Source organism: Pristiophorus japonicus, chromosome 15 (genome assembly GCF_044704955.1).
Source record: "Pristiophorus japonicus isolate sPriJap1 chromosome 15, sPriJap1.hap1, whole genome shotgun sequence".
In the NCBI taxonomy this organism is placed as follows: Eukaryota; Metazoa; Chordata; class Chondrichthyes; family Pristiophoridae; genus Pristiophorus; species Pristiophorus japonicus.
The window spans coordinates 85,685,198-85,709,712 of record NC_091991.1 but is presented as its reverse complement, the minus strand read 5'-3'; the positions used below and the strand labels follow the sequence as shown (position 1 = coordinate 85,709,712).

The window sequence follows — 24,515 nt, the reverse complement described above, 5'->3', positions numbered from 1 at the left end:
ATCATCGTGAAGGGAGACACCCCACTTGATAGTCGAAGACAATTAGCAGATAATCAAGAATCATCCTATACATGACGTAAGCTTGTAGCTTCTGATTGGTCTATTTAGATTACCTGACTACCTATCCTGGAGTATGCAAAAGGAAAAAAATCAATTCAAAACATCCAATTGAGTTTTCGTGGGTTGATGTGAAATTAGTCGAGACTGACATGAAAATCCTTTCAGATAATTGAGGGTGCGGATAATTGAAGTTCCACTGAACATACAAATCAAAAATTGGTGCACTGCCTAAAAGACCAATGTCTGTTTGTGTAGAGTTTCGCCTTCAGAAGCCGAGTCCACAGCCAGCGAACAGTCCAGCGGGAGAGAGTCCATCGAAGATATTCCAAGACAACATGTAACTCCTTGTGTTGGCAATAGACACACTGTGATCAGAAATGGTTTGTATCCTCTCACTTATTAGCAGCTGCAATGTGAATCTGTACGTCATATATTTTGGGGGAAAAAATGATAAAGGGGGAGATGTCTGTTTTAAACTGACATTCATGATTTCAGCAGTGACTGCCTATTCTCAGCAGCAAAAGCTTTGTGTGCACCTGCGTGGAGCTGTTGCACCTTCCACGTGCAAACAAGCTCCTTTCATGTTCCAGTGTGCATTGGACCCATTTCCTGTACACCGACTTCCTGTTCGTATAAGTGTGATCTCATCTGTTCCCCAGTTGCCCGTGTGGACGCGCCTGTTCCTCAGTTGCCCTTGTGGGCGCGCCTGTTCCCCAGTTGCCCGTGTGGGCGCGCCTGTTCCCCAGTTGCCCGTGTGGGCGCGCCTGTTCCCCAGTTGAGCGTGTGGGCGCGCCTGTTCCCCAGTTGAGCGTGTGGGCGCGCCTGTTCCCCAGTTGACCGTGTGGGCGCGCCTGTTCCCCAGTTGAGCGTGTGGGCGCGCCTGTTCCCCAGTTGAGCATGTGGGCGCGCCTGTTCCCCAGTTGAGCGTGTGGGCGCGCCTGTTCCCCAGTTGAGCGTGTGGGCGCGCCTGTTCCCCAGTTGAGCGTGTGGGCGCGCCTGTTCCCCAGTTGACCGTGTGGGCGCGCCTGTTCCCCAGTTGACCGTGTGGGCGCGCCTGTTCCCCAGTTGACCGTGTGGGCGCGCCTGTTCCCCAGTTGACCGTGTGGGCGTTGCCTGTTCCCCAGCTGCACGTGTGGGCATTGCCTGTTCCCCAGTTGACCGTGTGGACACGCCTATTCCCCAGTTGACCGTGTGGACACGCCTATTCCCCAGTTGACCGTGTGGGCGTTGCCTGTTCCCCAGTTGACATTGTGGGCATTGCCTGTTCCCCAGCTGCACGCGTGGGCGCGCCTGTTCCCCAGCTGCACGCGTGGGCGCGCCTGTTCCCCAGCTGCACGCGTGGGCGCGCCTGTTCCCCAGCTGCACGCGTGGGCGCGCCTGTTCCCCAGCTGCACGCGTGGGCGCGCCTGTTCCCCAGCTGCACGCGTGGGCGCGCCTGTTCCCCAGCTGCACGCGTGGGCGCGCCTGTTCCCCAGCTGCACGCGTGGGCGCACCTGTTCCCCAGTTGAGCCTGTGGGCGCGTCTGTTCCCCAGTTGAGCCTGTGGGCGCGCCTGTTCCCCAGTTGCCCGTGTGGGCGCGCCTGTTCCCCAGCTGCACGCGTGGGCGCGCCTGTTCCCCAGCTGCCCGCGTGGGCGCGCCTGTTCCCCAGCTGCCCGCGTGGGCGCGCCTGTTCCCCAGTTGCCCGCGTGGGCGCGCCTGTTCCCCAGCTGCACGCGTGGGCGCGCCTGTTCCCCAGCTGCACGCGTGGGCGCGCCTGTTCCCCAGCTGCACGCGTGGGCGCGCCTGTTCCCCAGCTGCACGCGTGGGCGCGCCTGTTCCCCAGCTGCACGCGTGGGCGCGTCTGTTCCCCAGCTGCACGCGTGGGCGCGCCTATTTGCCAGGAGCAATTGAGTTTGTTTTACATATGCATTCTTTGAAAGGGCTGTGTCCTCTTTGGTTTAGGACTGAGAGAAAGGTGACAGTCCTACATAGTCCAGGTAATTTGTAATTCCGTGATTAGTAATGGCCAGAACTTCCCTTAGTTTGAGCATTATTGTCACAAACAATTATAATCCAAACAATAAGTGCAGCCCAGCATTATATAGACATAACTGTAGCCAACCTTCTTACCTAAAGGGTAAGCGTACCCAAACAGTATACAAACAATAAGTACACACGCAGCATTATTATTTAAGCCATAAGAGTACACCAACAGTATTATCTAAACAATAAGTATACAGGGTACCACATTGATATTATAGAAACAATAAGTGTACCCCAACATTATTATTCTAAACATTACATTTACCTCCACGATATATATAAACAAGTGTACCACAGTGATATTACAAAAATGGTAAATGAATTCCAACAATTATATTGGAAACAATGGCCCCAAGTTTCCACATGATTTGCTCCTGATTTTTAGGAGCAACTGGTGTAGAACGGAGTATCTTAGAAATCGGAATTCTCCACATTTAGTTTGCTCCAATTCTAGTCAGGTAGAACAGTTTCACTTTGGAACAGAATTTTTTTTTCAAAAGGGGGCGTGTCCGGCCACTTACACCTGATTTCAAAGTTTTGTGAGTGAAAACTTACTCCAAACTAACTTAGAATGGAGTAAGTGAAGATTTTTGTATGCTCAAAAAAACCTTGCCTACACTTTAGAAAATCAGGCGTAGGTTACAAATTAGGCGTAGGGAACGAGGTGGGGGGTGGAGGGGGGGAAGGCAAGTCATTAAATTCTACAATCAATCCTTAGTTATACTTATAGAAATATTATACAAATAAATCCACCCTGAATAAAAATTTATAAGCAAAGAAAAGATTAAATAAACCATGTTCCTACCGTGTGAAAGTGCTTCAGGCAGGCCTTTCATGTTGGAGACAGGCAGCGGTGTGGCTTCAGTGTCTCGACAGCAGCGGCAGCAAGCTTCGAGCTGAGCTGCAGTGCTTGAGGCAGGCCTTCATTCTCTTCGTGGCTGGCCGCGAAGAAGCAGCACCGGACGGACCCGAGGCCATTCGGCCATGAGATATCAGCGGCGTCAGTGGCTGGCCGGCAGCCGAAGAATCAACGCAGGACACACGCAGCTCATTAAGGTTCTTGAGGCCATTCAGCCACGCTTTAGGGGCGCGTCAGTGGCTGGCCGGCAGCCAAAGAATCAGCAGCAGACGGACGTGAGGCCATTCGGCCATAGGATATCAGCGGCGTCAGTGGCTGACCGACAGCCGAAGATACAGCAGCAGCCTTCGAGCTGTGAGGGGGACTGAGGCCATTTGGACAGGGAGAGGCAGCCACATCGACAGTTTTATATTTAAATTTGTAGAATGGGTGCTGCATTGTCAACACCACGTATTATTGCAAAGTTGAATTGGCACTCTTATTTCTCCAAACACATAGTCCTTACTTTGTATGCACCAATGCAGCACTGGTTCTGCAAGTTTAGCAGTGAAAAGCTGAACTCACTGATTTCAGCAGGTGATTTATTCAGCAGTGCTGCTGAAAGCACTCCCTCACACATAGAAATATCAAAAAAAATTAAATTACAAGCCTTTGCAGGGGTCCAAGAAACAAATCTTCACTTTTTCTGCAGTATTTTTAAAAATGGCCGAGTGCCAATGTTTGTGTGAGACTGCGCGTGCGCGCACGCTCCAACGCGCACGCGCAGGGTTGCTGGCACCACGAAGGCTAATTTAAATTGTACCCGCCCCCTGCTACTTAGAAAATCGGCGCGAGTGTTAGGCTTCGCCCCCTGCTGCGATGAGCACGCCGTTCCAAGGAGTTCGAGAATATCGGATTTTTTTTTAGGCGCAGTTTTCGGCGCGAAAAACAGGCGCCCAGCTCGGAGGTGCGCCGTTTTCGCCGCGGCACGAAACTTGGGGCCAATAAGTGCACCCCAATATTATTCTTATCGAAAGGATTAGTGTATCCAAGCAAAATTATTAAGTAAGCAATAAGTGTACCCCATCATTATAATAACTAAGTGTATCCAAATGTACCCCAAAATATTATCTGATGCTATAAATGTACCTCAGAAGCCTTCGATTGAGATTTGGCCTATTCTTACAAAGTGCCAATACAGCTGAAGCTACAGCAACTGAAAATTAACACTGCGTGAAGTAGCTCAGAGTCTTGCTTTACGAAGCAGGAGAACAGCTATCTCCCTTGGAAGCTGACAGTAGTCAAGTTCATTTCAAGGCCTTTGAAGCTGTACATGTTCAAATACTTTTGGTGGTGGTTACCATGGACACCCGGGCCACGGTTTAAAAGTGTGTCAAAGAAAAATCTGCTGCTTGTTCTTGGAGTGTGTTAAATGTTTAGAAAGGGTGCTGGCACCCTCTATTGGTTTGAAGTTGTTATTGGAATTGGCAGGTTTGAATAAGAGCCATTGCATCAGTCCTCAAATCCATATTATTCCCGTCCCAGCATAACCATGCAGAGAAATCTTAATGCAAAACAGTTTGTCTTCATGGATCACTTGAGTGTGCACTGTGAAACTCTGCAAATCATAGATTGATTTAAATAACTGTTGGTATTAATTTGCATAGTTACAATTCGGGCACTCTCTCAATATTCTGCTTCCAGCAAAAAGGCAGTTTCTATAAGCTCATATCCTCCGTAAATTGAACCTTTCCCTCTCATTCATGACCTGGACGGGATAACCTGCCTCTGAGTCAAATATTATCCTTTACCTCGGTATTTGAAACAGAGGGACTGCATTTTCCTGTCCAGTCTGAAAGGTGTAACTAAACAGCCTTCTGGTCAAATTTACTTACAAGGAATTTGATGACGTATTCAGCATGTAAAATTTGAGATGATGACTATAACGCAATGGGCCTCGGTTAACCACCGTAACAGATGAGATCAATCTGTAAGAGTGAGCTTGTAGCTGATGATTCACCTTTTTATTACAACTTTATCAGGTAAGGAGGCTCTCACTCATCTCTTTACCTGAAACTCTATGACTCCCACTGACCTCCTGACCTGAAGGCTCGACTCCCGCTGGTCCCCTTCACCTGAAGATAAGTATTGCATTGTAAATTCTATCAGGAACCTGTGACCTCAATAATAACTACTCATCCTGTGGGATCTATAACCTGATCTATAATTTCCTTCACCTGGTGTGGATCTGCCAGTTTGTGTCTCCTTCCCTCTAGACAGCTCAGGTGGTGTCACTGATGGAATGAAGCTGCCTACCTCTCTCAGCACCTCCACTCATTTTAGTAGGACTCCCAAGAGCAGGTTAGCTTGGGTGCCAATGCAGAGCTTACCATTCCGGGAAGGTACATTATTTGCAAGGTATGGAGACTGCTGAATCAGTCAATATTGTAGTGAGGGTACTCTTATTCAATTCCCGAGCCATTCTGTAAACAGAGCTCTCAATGGAATAAATAGAGCCTCTCTGGGACGTAATGGACTTTGCCCAGTCAGTACCATTGCTAGAATGGACTGGAGAGAAGGAGACCTGAAATGCAGTACAAAATGTGATACTTCAAAGATTTTGAACAAAAAGTCCTCCCCAGACTCTCCAGCGTTGGAAGTCTGATGTTGCCCTCTCGGTTTCAAAATGTGCAATGATTCTTCATAGGAACAAAAATAGGCCATTCAGTCCCTCAAGGCCATTCTGTTAGATCATGGCTGAAATTCACATTCTCTGGATTATTAGCCCTGGCCACTATATTACTCGTCTAGCAACAGAACCACTCTTCTTAGGCAGTCCCCCGGAGTCGAGGATGATTTATTTCCACACTAAAATGAGTTCTAAGGTGACTGATGCGGGATTTACAGTCTTTGTCACAGGTGGGGCAGCTGGTGATTGAAGGGACGGGTGGGTGGGGTGCTTGTAGAACCACTACACTACTGAACCCATGTGTCACTTCATCAAACCTTGCACTAATTAGTACAAGTTCTTCTTGTCATTTGTCCCATCCCATTTTAACTTGATTCAGCCGCATTCTTAGACTAACGCCCATGTTCTACTCTAGGACCTTCTCGGATCAGCAGGAATGATGAGCAGCCTTCCTCGGCTTCCATCTTTGACCACGTTGACCGGATGTCACGCCCGTCCGAGGCAGGCAGGCGACTACCGAGTAAGATTCAGCTGATTGCCATGCAACCAATTCCAGCACCTCCTTTACAGAATCCATTGCTTCCCGAGCGAGTGGCCGAAACAAACAAAATAAATAAAGAGGTGAGACACCCGCTGGTTTCCCTAGTGAGATGGCACAGGGTGGGTTAACAGTATATTATACACTTGAACCTCATTCTCATTCAAGATTAAAAAGAACAAGAGGTCTTCTTTTATGGATCATCTTAACACATCTCTCAATAACTTACCAAAAGCACTTCACAGTTAATTTATTTTAAGTCCAGTGACTATTGGTATGTGGGCAAACACAGTTGCCATTTTTCACACAACAAGGGGCTTGACCTGTGGATTAAAGTAAACAAAAAGTGGCTATTGAAGCCTAGTCAAACACAGTAATAAGTTAATACTTTAAGAAAGGTGTTCAAGTACATGGGGAATGAGCAGGGAATGAGGACTGGAGTAGATGGCTCTAGTTTATCTACTGGATATCTTAAGCATAGCAATGATGCGTAGAATGACCTCCTGCTGTGTTGAAATCTCTACAGGGAGAAAAAGCTTTGAATGTTCATACCTAATTGTCTTGATAGAGGAGTTCTCGAAATCACTGAAAAGAACTAGCCGCCCCCACTCCACATACACACAGGTCTACCTAACTCCTTGTAGAGGCAGTTTTACATTGATGGTGTGTAGTCAGTGGCGGGGCATACAGTAGTCCCTCTGTACAATGGGACTGGCCCAGCAATATTAGCAATCCATATTTTGCGGCCAGGTCTACAGTTAAAGCTAGATTGGTTCCCTTTTAGTTCTTGGAATCATACATCTCCTTCTTTGACCTGGAGCATCAATAGAAAGGAATGAAAGGTAAATATGGGAGATTGAGACACAGAGTTGTGGGCATGCATTGAAGCACCATTCCCCCAGGACTATTTTATTATACACTGCAAGTGCCTTTACTCACCCTTGTGGAGATAAAGCGGGGCTGCAAAGTGCTTAGTCCGCTCTTCCTTCCATTCCCACGCTGACCTCTCCGGCTTTGTCCTCCTACACTGTTCCAACCAACCTCAACATCAACTTCAGGAATAATATCTCATCTTGTGGGCATCCTACAGCCCTCGGCTCAACCATAGCCAACTTCAGACCTTGGCTATCTCTCCCAATATCTGAGGCCGAGGTTGCTGGGAATGAATAGGAAGCCCATCAACATCTGGGGAGCATGGGAGCAGGTGGGTTAGCATTACAGGTGTGGACTCTCTATCAGAGCACAGTTCTGGCCTGGCGTGGAGTCTGGACTCAGTGAAGGGATGTCTCTTCTCTTTTCAGGTACAGTCAAGCTTGCTGGGTGTTTCCATCATTTTGTGTTTATCAGTGCAAAATGTATCTATTCTTACAGACTTCTATTTTCATTTAATATCGTTCATTTGCTTCACTGCGATCTCTGCCTGTTATCACCTCTTTCCAGCTTTTCAAATATAAAACCCTGCTGGGTATCCTACATATTATCTTTCACCCCTCTTCGCTCCCTTAGCTACCAGTTCTGATGAAAAGCTAACATTTAGCGTGTAACCTGTCTTTTCTCTTTATAGATCCAGACGGGCCTGGTCATAGCTTAAAAGGAGACCATTATACTTTATATTTCTGTATAAATCAAAGATGTGGAGTAATGAATGTTATCTGGCACACTCTCTATCTCACTCCCAGTACTAAACTGATTCCTCCTTTGTGTATGTTCTCTGCTACAGCCCCAGGATGTGATTCTATTGACCTTTGGTACCTACCTGCGAAGGTGCCAGAGAATGGTGTCATGTTGTAAGTAACTGAATGTCTTCCCTCTCCTTCAGGTTCAGAGAGCTTTGAGACAGAAATCCGAAATTGAACACCACCGCAACAAGATCAGACTCCGAGCCAAAAGGAAAGGACACTACGACTTCCCCATCATGGATGAAGTTGGTACCATCGATACCAAGGAACGGCGCAGAGTCTACCGCAGGGCACAGGTTCATATCGATAGGATCCTCGATCCCAGTGTTGATGGCCCATCTGTCCTTGTAGAACCAAGGAAAAGGTGAGCATAATAGTGAAGTATTACACGGTCATTTGAACGATTTCTTTGACATAGAACCTTCTGATTGTGAATAAAAATGTAGAAAGATGAACTCTAAAACAGCATCATTTTGAGCTTCTTAATCTTTTAAAGCAGGTTAAGCAGGCCCTATGCCTGCTTTAACCAGTCGTAAGAGTTGCGTGGGCAATTGCTGGGCCAGCAACTTTTCAGATGGTTCGGATGATCTGTCAAGGTGTACCTTGACAGATCGCAAGTTCCGGATTTCACGTATGCTCCAGTGCGTGCGTAAATCTGGAACCTATGGGACCTTTCAAAGGGTATACAATGGACTACGCCGTCGCAGAAACCGCAATTTCAGGGCCATTATATACATGGTTTGTTATACATATTTTAGATTTATGGCCATTTTGTTGGCCCCCATCTCTCGACCCGCGATTTAACCTTAAACTACTGAAGATATTAGATGGTTCCCAATGAGTCTTTTGCTCTTCTTCACTCTAGTTATCGTGCCAAAAGGTCTCCACGACAGAGACGGAGGCACCAGGTCAACGGCAACATGATGGATGCAGAAAAAGATAGGCTGATAACCACAGACAGTGACGGGACCTACAAGAAGCCACCTGGAGTGAACAACGCAGCCTACGTTGTAAGCATGGAAGAACCATGAGTTTATCTGCCTTTTCCTTTAGTGCCTTAACGATGTCTACTTTTCCCTCTCGCCTCTGTTAAAGTCCAGATGAGAGGACAGGCAAGCCATTGGCTCTAACATTGTGTAGCCCCCTCCACTTTGTTACATCTCTTCCCACCGTCAGAGGCCTCCTCGAGACTTAATTCTTTGACAAGCCTTTCGCCATCTCTCTTATCATCTTGCTTCCTGCTCATGGTCCTCTCTTTGTCCCTTGTGAAGCACCTTGGGATGTTTTGCTATGTTATAGGTGCTGTATCTGAGTTAGTTGTAATCAGTTGTGGTAAAGTACTAGTGAGCATCCAAGTATTGTCTCTCTCTGCTTCACTTCTATCTGTTATAGTCCATCTGGGATCTGTAGCTCATCTTGTGGGTAATGTCAGAAGGAAGCTCATGTCCAACCTCTCTCAGATTGGAGCTGGAATCCCAATGTGCACATCACACTGCTCTGCTACAGTTGTGTTACATATCCCTTTGGCTGAAATTTCTGAAAGATGTGTACACAGTAATTTTGAGTCATATTTAAGCTTTGGTAAAGCACATGTTCATTTAGTATTGTTTTACTCTGCCTTTGACACTGCCAAAACAAAAACTCGAAATGGATAGACTTTACATGTGTTACTCATTGCCTTATCCGGATCATTGCTGCTATTTTGTACCTATGCGTAAGGTGCAAGACAGCCACCTTTGCCTTAAAGTGGATCATTTGGGAAGTCTGTAGTACACTGGGTTGACTGTATGAATTCCCACTGGACTGCCAGCCACTCAAACTGTTATCCAAGTGTGGAGGAGTTGACTCCTCTTTCTTGCCATGCTTACGAGAGAGTGCTTTCACAGGAAAGGAAAACGTTCCATTTCAGAAGAAGGGAAGCCCAAATGATGCTGTATAAATTGTACCTGGAATTTCCTGGGCCAGGCTGCCATGGCTACTCTGGCTGACGTAATCCACCTGTGATGATCAACAAGTGTGTAGATTGATTTTATCGGTCTTCATTTCGCACCTCCTCATGTGGCATGGTTGCAATCTGGAACTTGCTATGGAGTTGATTGCCAAGGCAAGCCTGTGCCCTACCACTCAGTGACATAGGTTGTTGAGGCTCCGACTTGCTGTGCCATCACACCAGCTTGTACACTTCCTAAACAGTGAATTGAACCATATTTGTAAAGCACGCAGGCGATGAATTTTGTAACTCTTTTTCTGTACTTGCCTCCCTGTGTCCATTCACAGACTCGTAAGAATTGGACATGGGATTCTGAAGGGACTTCATTTTGAGTAGTAGATCTATAACACTGGGTTGGACTAAGAGGTTTTGGGTTAACCCCGCCCCCTCCCCACAGAACAGTTGAATGCTGTTTGACTTCACTACCTTGTCTCCTTTCATTGCCCCAGTTCCACTGACCTAATCTTGATCTGGTTCTGTGTTTTGCAGTCGGACCCTGACCTGCCTCCGGAGCCTAGACCTCACTCTCCGTCACACATTCACCCTCCCCCGCCCGCTCCCCCGCCGTACATCCCACCACAGCCATCCATTGAAGAGGCAAGGCAGCAGATGTACTCTCTGCTCGATGATGCATTTGCTTTGGCCGCTCCAGGTAGTCCTGGAAAGGTCCTGTCAGCAGTCAGCCTTGGTCAGCCAGCCACCAGCACTCCTATCAGGGGAACCAGAGTGTCAGCTAACAGCCACTGGACACCAGTGTATGAACAACCCCAGAGTCTCAGCAATCCATATATCACGGTACGTAACATGAAAAGCATCTCACACAGTGTGTTCATACATATTTAAACACTTCCATTATGGCACGTACTGCTGAAGTCACATCACTTTCGAATTGTTGGTTTTTTTCTCATCGTTCTCCAGAATTTTATTTTGGCTTAATTAATTTTCATCCACTATTGGGATAATAAAATATAGCTAGCAGTGAGGTGAGTGAGATTGTGTTTGGCCGTGTTTGATATTGGAGAGGGGTGGAGCTGCCAGGAACTGGATTCAGGCTTTCCAAACTCAATCCAATCGGGATCTTTACATGCTTGGGAGATGTCCACATCATCAGGATTCACATCCAGATCTCAGAGCCGAAGGGCCAGTGTCTCAAGAGCATCACTCAGTCACCAAGTCTGTTGTAATTACAACTAGCCTGGTTGGAAATTCTCATCACAAGTCATTGATCACACTTAACATTTCTCAAAACGAAGGTAACCACAACTAGTATACAATCCATAGCATTCAGTTTTCCATCCTTTATTTAGCCATGCATTCTTATCGGCTAACAGAAAACATTTCTATGCTGGTACAAAGGAAGTTCTTTCCATGGGGTATTTATGTATGCTCTTACAGTATGAACGGTTAATGACCCAAATATTCATCCAGCAGTTAATATAGCTTTTACTAGCTTTTTTTTTTCATCAGTTTCTGACAGAGTGCAGTGACTTCTATTCTTAAACTCCTTGTTTTCCATTATTTTCAAAATGAGCATTTGAAAGCATGGTTGGAGCCTGGCTATGATGTCCAGTTAATGTAGGGTTGAGACCATCTTCTAGGTGGTGCTGCTCATAGAATCAGAGAAATTTACAGCACGGAAGGAGGCCATTTCGGCCCATCGTGTCCGCGCCGGCCGACCTATAGCTATCCAGCCTAATTGAACCTTCCAGCTCTTGGTCCTTGCCCTGCAGTGCACACCCAAGTATTTTTTAAATATGGTGAGGCTTTCTGCCTCTACCACCCTTTCAGGCAGTGAGTTCCAGACCCCCACTGCCCTCTGGGTGATGTTGCAGACCCGGACCACTACAGTTTTTTTTGTACCTCTTCAGTTTCCCTTACGGTCTGAGATGGCAGACAGCAACTTGTTTACAGGCCTGAGCCAATACTAGTCTTAAAAGGGCCACGGAGGGCAATGTGTGTTAACTTGCACTTGAATTTCCTATCCAAGCCGCACAGGTAATACCATGGGCCACCATTCTACCACTTGCGGCCATGGGGATTGCAGCACCAGATTAGGTTGTCACACACAACATAATAGGATGGGGAACCACTGTGGCAAAAGGCACTTGTTACGGAAAAAACGCCAAACTGTAGTTACAGTTACAAGGTTTGCATAGAGTTTAATTTGTGAAGAGCTGTGGTCTGGCTGGCAGGTATAGAGATTGCGATTGATTGCAGGAGATGGAAAGATGATGGGTGGTTTGGAAATGCTACGGGTTCTTTAGGAGAAAGTGCCCTGTATTAAGGCCTGGTGAATGGCTCTTGCAGCTGGCAAAGGCGCTTGTACTGCTGCCTCCTGAGGCTCCTCAGCACTATCCTCGAGTGGCACGTTATGGAGAATGCAGCAGACCCGACGATGGAGGAAACTTTGCTCGGTTATAATGTAGGACATCCCGCCTGCTCCCCCAGACATTTGAGGTGCCAGAAGCACGACTTCAGTACAGCAGTGGTGTGCTCGGCAATGGATCTGGTGGAGGCAGGCACTGCACTGTATTTACGCTCAGCGGGTGTGCAATGACGCTACATAGGGGCCATAAGCAAAGCTGGCAGCGGGTATCCTTGGTCTCCCAGAAGCCAGCCCTCGGGTTCTAATTTCCTGCAAATGACGCATGATGTCCATTCAGATGGGCCAGTTGAACATTTGTCTATATTTGTAGTTGTCTCTCTTGAATTAAAAGGGATAGTTTAATAACCAGTGACCAGTGACATAGTGTGTCTATCTGGATGATCATAGTTGCGAGTGGGGGAAAAATGGTGACAAACTGATTACAAGTTAAAATGGTGAAGGTGAGAAACCACCGGTGCAGCAGGGGAAAGGAGAGGAGAGGAAAGGCATGCTAAACACAGCCAATTTTCATGAATCATTCATTAACTTTGTGTCTGGCATCGTCTCTTTGCTTTTGACAGCTATTGCCCATTTTGAAAATGAAACATTGGAGCCTAGCGTTGTGTGAATGTTATTAGTTGTTTAAATCCTGATCTCTCTCTTTGGCCCACCAGAGGTATGAAGAGACAGGAATGAACCCACCTTCTGGATTAGGTCACCTGCACAGGTAAGAAATTATCAATGGCATTTCACATCAATAGACAACAAAATAGTTAGTTTGGAGAGGGATGAGAAAAATAGTTAGCTATGAATCTCAAACTTTTATATGGAAAATGTCCACTAGACCAGGGGTTATCAACATTTTTGCTTCTGAGGTTCCTCTCCCGTGTTATAAAAATTCCGGGGACCCCCGTAACACTTCAAGTATTTTTTCTGTATAAAAATTAGTTATTAATAACTCTGTTAGAACTTACATAAAGAAGAACTTATTAAGTCCTAAATTTATATAAGCAAAATACTGCGGATGCTAGAAATCCTGAAATAAAAACAGAAAATGCTGGAAATACTCAGCAGGTCAGGCAGCACCTGTGGAGCGAGAAACAGAATTAACGTTGCAGACCTGAAACGATAACTCTGTTTCTCTCTCCACAGATGCTGCCTGATCTGAGTATTTTCAACATTTTCTGTTTTTATCCTAAATTTACATTATGTACCCATTTGCTGCCCAAGGTCTGCTCCACCCCATCAACCATTTGCTTAACAGGAAATGAACCAGGAGCAACAAGCACAGTGCTCACTCGGTCAGACTGGTCTAAATTCCCAAGTCCACATCCTCCATTTCGGAAAAAGAACTTCCCTCTTATTTCAATACCAAACCCAGTGAATTAACAGAGCCAGTAATGGCAGAGGCAGATGACACATGAGAGATATGTAGCAATAAATAGGGCCCTGAGCGACTTCACCCACCCGACCTCATCATAAATTCTTTAGTGACAAAGACATCCCCACCCCTCCTTTCTCCCCAACCCTTTCGCAAATAATCAGCGGTATCTCAAAGTAGACGAGCGCCCAAACTTGGTCTATCCGTCTGTCAGAGAAGCACATGGCCATGAATATAAAGCATGTTAAGTAGAGGAAAATAATAACATCTTCAGCTATTTTATTAACATTATAAGAACATGAGAAATAGGAGCAGGAGTAGGCCATATGGCCCCTCGAGGCTGATCCGATCATGAACTCAGGTCCACTTCTCTGCCCGCTCCCCATAACCCCTTATTCCCTTAAGAAACTGTCTATTTCTGTCAAATTTATTCAATGCCCCAGCTTCCACAGCTCTCTGATGCAGCGAATTCAACAGATTTATAACCCTCTGAGAGAAGAAATTTCTCATCTCAGTTTTAAATGGGCGGCCCCTTATTCTAAGATTATGCCTTCTAGTTCTAGTCTCCCCTATCAGTGGAAACAACCTCTCTGCAACCACCTTGCCAAGCGCCCTCATAATCTTATACGTTTTGATAAGATCACCTCTCATTCTTCTGAATTCCAATGAGTAGAGGCTTAACCAACTCAAACTTTCCTCCATAAGTCAACCCGCTCATCTCCAGAATCAACCTAGTGAACCTTTTTTGAACTGCCTCCAAAGTAAATATATCCTTTCGTTAATATGGAAACCAAAACTGTACGCAGTATTCCAGGTGTGGCCTCACCAATACTCTGTAGCAAGACTTCCCTGCTTTTATATTCCATCCCCTTTGCAATAAAGGCCAAGATTTCATTGGCCTTCCTGATCACTTGCTGCACCTGCATTCTAACCTTTTGTGTTTCATGCACAAGTACCCTCAGGTCCCGCTGTACTGCAGCACTTTGCAATCTTTCTCCATTTAAATAATAACTTGCCCTTTGATTTTTTTCTGCCAAAGTGCATGACCTCACACTTTCCAACATTATACTCCATTTGCCAAATTTTTGCCCACTCACTTAGCCTGTCTATGTCCTTTTGGAGATTTTTTTGTGTCCTCCTCACACATTGCTTTTCCTCCCATCTTTGTATCGTTTGGCTACGTTACACTCGGTCCCGTCTTCCAAGTCTTTAATATAGATTGTAAATTGTTGAGGTCCCAGCACTGATTCCTGCGGCATCCCACTAGTTACTGATTGCCAACCCGAGAATGAACCATTTAACCCGACTCTCTGTTTTCTGTTAGCATGGATAGAGGATTGACTAACTAATATATTGCCCCCAACCCTGTGAACTTTTATCACGTGCAGTAACCTTTTATGTGGCACCTTGTCAAATGCCTTCTGGAAGTCCAAATACACCACATCGCAATAAAGATACAGCAGTTATCATGGGCGACTTTAATCTACATATTGACTGGGCTAACCAAACTGGTAGCAATGCGGTGGAGGAGGATTTCCTGGAATGTATTAGGGATGGTTTTCGAGACCAATATGTCGAGGAACCAACTAGAGTGCTGGCCATCCTAGACTGGGTGATGTGTAATGAGAAGGGACTAATTAGCAACCTTGTTGTGCGAGGCCCCTTGGGGAAGAGTGACCATAATATGGTAGAATTCTTTATTAAGATGGAGAGTGACACAGTTAATTCGGAAACTAGGGTCCTGAACTTAAGGAAAGGTAACTTCGACGGTATGATGTGTGAATTGGCTAGAATAGACTGGCAAAGGATACTGAAAGGGTTGACGGTGGATAAGCAATGGCAAACATTTAAAGATCACATGGATGAACTTCAGCAATTGTACATCCCTGTCTGGAGTAAAAATAAAACGGGGAAGGTGGCTCAACCGTGGCTAACAAGGGAAATTAAGGATAGTGTTAAAACCAAGGAAGAGGCGTATAAATTGGCTAGAAAAAGCAACAAACCTGAGGACTGGGAGAAATTTAGAATTCAACAGAGGAGGACTAAGGGTTTAATTAAGAGGGGGAAAATAGAGTACGAGAGGAAGCTTGCGGGGAACATAAAAACTGATTGCAAAAGCTTCTATAAATATGTGAAGAGAAAAAGATTAGTGAAGACAAACTTGGGTCCCTTGCAGTCGGATTCAGATGAATTTATAATGAGGAACAAAGAAATGGCAGACCAATTGAACAAATACTTTGGTTCTGTCTTCACGAAGGAAGACACAAATAACCTTCTGAATGTACTAGGGGACAGTGGGTCTAGTGAGAAGGAGGAACTGAAGGATATCCTTATAAACCGGGAAATTGTGTTCGAGAAATTGATGGGATTGAAGGCCGATAAATCCCCGGGGCCTGATAGTCTGCATCCCAGAGTACTTAAGAAAGTGGCCCTAGAAATAGCGTAAGCATTGGTGATCATTTTCCAACAGTCTATCGACTCTGGATCAGTTCCTATGGACTGGAGGGTAGCTAATGTAACACCACTTTTTAAAAAAGGAGGGAGAGAGAAAACGGGTAATTATAGACCGGTTAGCCTGACATCAGTAGTGGGGAAAATGTTGGAATCAATCATTAAGGATGAAATAGCAGCGCATTTGGAAAGCAGTGACAGGATCGGTCCAAATCAGCATGGATTTATGAAAGGGAAATCATGCTTGACGAATCTTCTGTAATTTTTTGAGGATGTAACTAGCAGAGTGGACAAGGGAGAACCAGTGGATGTGGTGTATTTGAACTTTCAAAAGGCTTTTGACAAGGTCCCGCACAAGAGATTGGTGTGCAAAATCAAACCACATGGTATTGGGGGTAATGTACTGACGTGGATAGAGAACTGATTAGCAGACAGGAAGCAGAGAGTCAGGATAAACGGATCCTTTTCAGAATGGCAGGCAGTGACTAGTGGAGTGCCGCAGGGCTCAGTGCTGGGACCCCAGCTCTTTACAATATACATTAACAATTTAGATGAAGGAATTGAGTGTAATATCTCCAAGTTTGCAGATGACACTAAACTGGGTGGCGTTGTGAGCTGTGAGGAGGACGCTAAGAGGCTGCAGGGTGACTTGGACAGGTTAGGTGAGTGGGCAAATGCATGGCAGATGCAGTATAATGTGGATAAATGTGAGGTTATCCATTTTGGGGGCAAAATCATGAAGGCAGAATATTATCTGAATGGCGACAGATTAGGAAAAGGGGAGGTGCAACGAGACCTGGGTGTCATGGTACATCAGTGATTGAAAGTTGGCATGCAGGTTCAGCAGGTGGTGAAGAAGGCAAATGGTATGTTGGCCTTCATAGCTAGGGAATTTGTGTATAGGAGCAGGGAGGTCTTACTGCAGTTGTACAGGGCCTTGGTGACGCCTCACCTGGAATATTGTGTTCAGTTTTGGTCTCCTAATCTGAGGAAGGATGTTTTTGCTATTGAGGGAGTGCAGCGAAGGTTCACCAGACTGATTCCAGGGATGGCTGAACTGACACATGAGGAGAGACTGGATCAAGTGGGCCTTTATTCACTGGAGTTCAGAAGGATGAGAGGGGATCTCATAGAAACGTATAAGATTCTGATGGGACGGGACAGGTTAGATGCGGGAAGAATGTTCCCGATGTTGCGGAAGTCCAGAAGCAGGGGTCACAGTCTAAGGATAAGGGGTAGGCCATTTAGGACTGAGATGAGGAGAAACTTCTTCATTCAGAGAGTTGTTAACCTGTGGAATTCCCTGCCGCAGAGAGTTGTTGATGCCAGTTCATTGGATATATTCAAGAGGGAGTTAGATATGGCCCTTATGGCTAAAGAGTTCAAGGGGTATGGAGAGAAAGCAGGAAAGGGCTACTGAGGTGAATGATCAGCCATGATCTTATTGAATGGCGGTGCAGGCTCGAAGGGCCGAATGGCCTACTCCTGCACCTATTTTCTATGTTTCTAGCCACTGGTTCCCCTTTATCCACCCTGTTCGTTACATCCTCAAAGAACTCCAGCAAATTTGTCAAACTTGATTTCCCCTTCATAAATCCATGCTGACTCTGCTTGACCGAAATTTGCTTTTCCAAATGTCTTGCTACTGCTTCTTTAATAATGGACTCCAACATTTTCCCAACCACAGATGGTAGGCTAATTGAGCTATAGTTTCCTGTTTTGTGCCTGCCTACTTTTTTTAAATAGGGGCATTACATTTGCAATTTTCCAATCTGTTGGGACCTCCCCAGAATTCAGGGAATTTTGGTAAATTGCAACCAGTGCATCCACTATCCCTGCTGCTACTTCTCTTAAGACCCTAGGATGCAAGCCATCAGGTCCAAGGGATTTATCTGCCTTTAGTCCCATTATCCTACTGAGTACCACTTCCTTAGTGATTGTGATTGTGTTAAGTTTCTCCCCCCCCCCATAGCCCCTTGACTATCCACTGTTGGGATATCGTTAGCGTCCTCTACCATAAAGACTGATACAAAATATTTGTTCAGAGTTTCTGCCATCTCCATGTTCCCCATTACTAATTCCCTGGTCTCATCCTCTAAGGGACCAACATTTACTTTAGCAACTCTTTTCCTTTTTATATACCTACAGAAACTCTTGCTATCTGTTTTTATATTTCATGCTAGTTTATTTTCATAGTCTATCTTCCACTTCTTAATCATTTTTTTAGTCATCCTTTGCTGACTTTTAAAAGCTTCCCAATCTTCTGTCCTACCACTAGTTTTGGCCACTTTGTATGCCCTTGTTTTTAATTGGATACTGTCCTTTATTTCTTTAGTTAGCACGGATGGCTATCTTTTCTCTTACACCCGTTCCCCCTCACTGGGATATATTTTTCTTGAGAGTTGTGAAATAGCTCCTTAAATGTACACCAATATTCATCAACCGTCCTAGACTTTAATCTATTTTCCCAGTCCACTTTATTCAACTCTGCCCTCATACCTTCATGGTCTCCTTTAAGCTTAGTACGCTGGTTAGAGATCCAACATTCGCACCCTCCATCTGAATTTGAAATTCAACCATGCTATGATCACTCATTCCGAGGGGATCCTTTATTAGGAGATTGTTTATTGATCCTGTCTCATTACACAGGACCAGATCTAAGATAGCCTGCCCCCGGTTTGTTCCGTTACATATTGCTCAAGGAAGGAGTGTTGCCAGAAAGTCTCTTGCGCCTCTTTCTCCACCCGCCCTCCACTCCTCGCCCCCCACCCCCCCTCCCAGTCAAGGCCACGTGGCCCGCGCACACTCTGTAATGGCAACACTCTCTTCAAACGAGCAAGCGGCTTCCAACCAACATAGGGCAGCTCCACACGAGGGGAAAGAAAGGGGTTGAAAGGAAGACTCGCACTATCTCGGCCTACCACAACACCAGACTAACTCGCAGATTACCACAATCCCAACTCCGGTTTTAATCCCTGGAAGAGAAGTTATAACTTCCACGATTTTATTTAATGGTTAAAAGCGATGAATGGTTTATGAATATGGAACCGATTAGGGCTGGATCAAAAAGAAACTTACCAAGATAAATAGTGCTGTAAAAGTTAGTGACCTACAAAGGAACTGTCTGAGCATTCAAATGGTGTCCAACAGTAAGGCCCAAATTTTTCCCAGCACTGGCTGGCGTTTATTCGGCGCCCAGTGAGTTTTTTGGCACTGAGGGCCAGTTCAAAGATTCCCCAGTGTTGGGGCGCCGCCGTGTACTACCAGTGCAAGAATGTTTGGCACCATACATTCTGGCGCTGGTATACCTGTGAAATTTCTGGGCTAAATCCAAGTTTCCACCCTACGAAAATTATTAACCCCGGCGCACAGAGCCTATAATTAACGTAGGAAAAAATTCAACCTTCAGTTGGAGAAACCCGCGTTGGCCCAGTCCTATGCCCAGCCGAGTGGACTCTCTCGCTAAAATTTTAACGATCAGCGCAATATAAAATACATCTCACCAGTATCCAACTATAAAAATAAAAATGTTAAATGAAAACTCACCAAGAATGCTGTTCCTGTGATGTTAAACTGCATTCAGACCATAAAAAAGAAATATAATTTTCACCTTTTTCCATCGATGTTTCTGGGTTCCAAAATCAACCAAAATCTTCAAATATTCTTCAAAGTTAATCCATCTTCCGAGACATCCACCAGGTGTTGCAAAGAAGCAGGAAAAATGAAGACCTCCTCTTTGAGCAGCTAGGGCAGCCTTCTGCCGTTTCTCCTCCTTGACTGCCGCCGCTGCTATCCCAGGCCGAAGGTCCTCCACCCACACGACCCCACTGCTATCCCAGGCCGAAGGTCCTCCACCCACACGGCCCCACTGCTATCCCAGGCCGAAGGTCCTCCACCCACACGGCCCCACTGCTATCCCAGGCCGAAGGTCCTCCACCCACACGGCCCCACTGCTATCCCAGGCCGAAGGTCCTCCACCCACACGACCCCACTGCTATCCCAGGCCGAAGGTCCTCCACCCACACGGCCCCACTGCTATCCCAGGCCGAAGGTCCTCCACCCACACGGCCCCACTGCTATCCCCGACCGAAGGTCCTCCACCCACACGGCCCCACTGCTATCCCCGACCGAAGGTCCTCCACCCACACGGCCCCACTGCTATCCCCGACCGAAGGTCCTCCACCCACACGGCCCCACTGCTATCCCCGACCGAAGGTCCTCCACCCACACGGCCCCACTGCTATCCCAGGCCGAAGGTCCTCCACCCACACGGCCCCACTGCTATCCCAGGCCGAAGGTCTACACATAGAAGACAGTGCAAGACACTCCAGGCTCAGGGAAAAGCAGCAGTGATTTCTAATAAATTACATTATTATTAAATAATCCCACCACAAATCTTTAATGTTTAAATGAAGTGTTGGAATGCTTAGGTGGACAGTAATGTACAACAATATATTTGTGGGGATATTAATTTGCATGTTCCTGTACAAAGTTGTTCATGGATCTTATAACACTGGGTCTGGGTCACTGATACATGCACCATGGTCCTGTGTTGCATGCATCAGTGACCCAGAAAAAATTAGGAGCCCTGAACACCTTAGTAGTGGAACCTGCCCCTGTATCATTTAAACTAATATGTTCCAAAGGTTGAGGCCATTTTACATGTTGTGTCCGTCCCTTTATCCTACAATATGTTTGAGTGTAGCGTTAAGAAATGAAGTGCAGGAGTCAGGTTAAAAGTCCAAAATAGATATGTTTATTAAACATTTGTACAAGACAGTGGTAATTAGCTTAATATGACTTATATTGAAACCTTCGTACCTTTAGAAACTTTAATGATTACAATGGCAAACATTATAAAAAGCAATCAACCAGACCAACCAAAAAACAAACAAGCAAGCCATTAATCCTCCTCCTTAGCGCTGTGCGCCAATCCTGCCCCAGTAGATGTCCTTGCTCGTACTCGTAGACTTCTGCTTCCTGTCCCCCTTAACCCCAGGTTTAATCTGGATTTTTTTTTTTCCATTGCGGCGTTTCTTGCTGCTGGTTTACAACTGGGACAGAGCCAGAATGTGTCATTGTGGAAGGCCCGGGTTGCTCTTCGTTATCATCCTCAGCCTCGGGATCAATCCTTGATTTTTGGTGCAGAATAGAAAGCGTTCCTCGCATCAACGACAGCCTGGGTTAACCCCCCTATTGCCGCTACAAACTCGCTCAAGTGTCCCGAAAGTCTTTCCACCTGTAATGACAATTCCCCTAACACTGTCCTCACCCCACCCACGGCTTCCAGGAGCAAGCGCGATTGTTGGGTGTTCTCCCCGCTTATCCCCACAAGATGTCCTATGTTCTCCGAATGCATTCTTTCTGCATCAGGTCTACAGTGCACCCCCTTTTGATGTCTCGCAGGTGTGGCTGCAGCCCCAGTCATCACACCTAGAACAGTCCCGTCGCTTGACTCACTCATGAGAGGGCTTGGAATGCTCAAGGGGTTCATCATCTACTAATCCAAAGTGACCATGTCATTGTCGTCGACGTCTTCGAGCATCCCATCATTCTCCTGATTTGGAATATCTGGAGTGGCGGTTTCCTGAATATTCTTTCCTTGAACTTCAGGTGCACCTTCTGTCTCCTCTTGATGCGCAACCTCTGCAAAACAAAAGATAAATGGCAGGTTAGCAGCATTGAGGATGGAGAAGCGTAGGCAGCACCCGCAGTACGCAACATTTAGCCAATCCAGACTCTGCCATTTGGAGGGCTTACCCTCAATTAGGAAACTGGGACCCGCTTCCGTGTTGATGGTTGGACTTCTCCTGTGACATTTAATCATGGACGCTATCCTCTGTTCCACGGCTGTAAGTTGCAACCTACTTGGCGAATCTCCTCCAGTTTGTGACTGTTCTCAGTTGATCTGTGACACCATCTTCTGCAAAGATGAAAATGGAACTTTTAAAGAGAGAGTCCTTCTGAACACACACGCGCACGCACACACACACACACACACACACACACACACACACCCATGGATCATATTTACAAATGAGATTGCAGTGCATAAATGTACATATTCTTAAAAACCCACATAAATGTAAATATTACTTATTAGTCACTGCTTGTCCGAGATCCTGCCACTTTTTCAGCTGCACACCGGTACTCGGGGTAAGGGACATTCCATTAAATTCAACTGCAACGTAGTCCCAAACTTTTGCAAGTGCAGTTTAAGTTTCCTTTTACCGAAGTTCCCCTTGTTTTCAATAACTTCCCACCTACTCACAACTAAGTCTACCAGGGGCTCAATTTCTTCCGCGAGAAATCTCTTTGCCCTTACTACTTTCCCTTCTCTGGCTCCGTCTCTACCCCTTTCACCTTCCCTGCGCCCTTCGATTGCAGCCATCTCGTGATCGAAGATGTATTTCCTACCTGCAAATCCACCTCTGCCACCTATCGATTTCCAGTGGTGATCCACACAGACCCCATGTGCTATTTTTATACATTGTACAGCGCGTGCGCAGGTTTTTTTTGTGCGCATGCGCTGTGCGCTTATTTTTTTTTAAAATCTTTGCGCATGCAGAATTACTTGCCCGTTTTTTTTTCTGGAGTGCATGCGCTGTGTGGTTCCGGCGCACACTTGAAGCCACGCCCTGCCAGTTCAGCTCGGGTAGCACCAGTGCCAAAAGGTGACATGGTGGAAGCAGATTTTGTTTTTTTATTTTCAGCGCTGAGGGGCAAAATATAAACCGGCGTCCAGGTAAGTGAGCACCAATATTTATTTTTAGAGAAACATGGGCCCTCAGAACCTGAACTGACTGAGCATGCACAGTCTTTGTATAGCTGAGACTATTCCACTCGTCTCCATATACAGGGGAGACTGCTGATGTTTATGCCATCATCATCAGTCGTCTTCCCTGTATATTGATGGGATAAACCTGCTGGCGGATCCCCTGAAATCTTCTTGCGGACCCCCAGTTGGGAACCCCTGTTCAGCCTTATGTGACAAGACATTCATCAAATAGGAAAAACTTATCAACAGAGGCTAGGAAATGGCTAGGATCTGCCTTCCTATAAAGTGCTACGTACTCTGCAGTTTTGAAAGTCCAGAGCCCTGCAAGTCAGAATTGAAATACAGATCACTGGACGATCTTTATTGGATTCCTTCTCTGACCTTTGGAGTCAGCAGCGAAGCTTTCTGCTCGAGAGAGAGAGAATAGTAGGAGAAGATGGGTCTCGGGAGACTGCCTCATTAAATGGAGGAAGACAAACTGAAGACCTTCCAAGTCGATGTCGCGCGCTTCCTTTTCCCCCAACGATATGGTTTGGGATCTGCATCCAGATACCATTGAAGGAAGCTGGGCATTGTCCTCATCAGAAACTTGGGCAGAACTTGTGACGTTGTGGCACTAAGCTGAGACGGGCAATATGATTGGAGCACCCAAACTGCTTGGAAAGGCCCTTCCTATGTATTGGGTCCTTTCTGGATTCATTTGCTTAAACTTGTTATGAGTAATCGCTGTCTTGTTTCTGCCTATTCCCATGCTGCTTTACTGTTTACCGTAAATAAACTTGCTGAGAGCTTCTTAAAACTGGATCCTGTCTATCTGTGCCTGTTTCCGCAGGAATGTTTCACTATGTGATGCTTGTATGCAAGCTGCAGGTATCTCTCTCAGTAACCCTATGGGTTGGATTTTCCGCTTGTTGCCTCTGTTTTCGTCCCGGAGAGGCAGCAATGGCGGCGGTAAGCTCTTCCGGGCAGGCGGCCAGCTTCCAGTGCCCCGCTGGGGTTTTCGAGGCCCATTTTGGCAGGGCACGGAGCATTGCCTCCCGGAAAGGGTGAGCCGGTGTGCAGCACCCTTGGTTGCGACACCAGTTTGATTTTTGGCTTCCACCTGATCCGCAGCACTCCATAGAGCGCTGTGCTGGGACCGCCTGAAAGTGGGCGGTTCGAGCTGTAGCGGCTGCAGTGAGGTAAGTAATGTCAACCTCAGGGTAAGTGTGATTGTTTTTTTTTAGATTTATGTTGTGGTGGCGCAAGTTATTTATTGGGAATGTTTTTGGTGGTTTTTTTCTCCCCAGGCACCTGTTGAAGCGCTCCGAGGCTGGCTCTTTAGCTCAGGATTTTCACCTGCTCAGCCAGCCTAGCAGTCTAAGAGAGGTGTGCAATGCCTCCCTTAGCACTCCACCCCATACTCGGGCCCCAGTTGCCCAATTTTTCTGATTGAGGCGCAAACTGTTTCCGGGCGGAAACATTACCGCCCTGCTGCCATTACCGCCCCGAAATGAGCAAAGCTGAAAATATTTGTAGGTTGAGGAGGATCAGAAGAGGCATGCTGGACAGGTGTGTTTGTACTTTAGGCCATCAATTAGGTCCTGTATTCTGCCATCACGCACATTTACATGGCCACACGTAATGTGTTGGTGTCTGTTCCTGGGGATGGAAGCGGCACAGTACCTGCTTCTGCTTGATCAGTCGATGGTCCTGCAACTGTAGTGAATGCAGTGACACCCTA

The 24,515-nt window shown here is 46.2% G+C and overlaps 1 protein-coding gene across 4 annotated transcripts in view; it reads left to right on the top strand.

Moving 5' to 3' along the window:
- LOC139280891 (UPF0606 protein KIAA1549) overlaps positions 1–24,515 on the top strand; it is a 376,973-nt gene that overhangs the window by 302,340 nt on the left and 50,118 nt on the right. For 3 of the 4 annotated variants that reach the window (XR_011596786.1, XM_070900681.1, XM_070900683.1), the window contains exons 12-17: positions 316–440; positions 6,026–6,231; positions 7,968–8,191; positions 8,693–8,837; positions 10,307–10,612; positions 12,857–12,909. Coding sequence is in view for 3 of the 4 variants with exons in the window: in XM_070900681.1 (XP_070756782.1) it covers positions 316–440; positions 6,026–6,231; positions 7,968–8,191; positions 8,693–8,837; positions 10,307–10,612; positions 12,857–12,909 (1,059 nt within the window). In the remaining variant the exon portion in view is untranslated. The remainder of the gene's footprint in view (positions 1–315; positions 441–6,025; positions 6,232–7,967; positions 8,192–8,692; positions 8,838–10,306; positions 10,613–12,856; positions 12,910–24,515) is intronic. The other variant, XM_070900682.1, reaches the window with a different exon arrangement.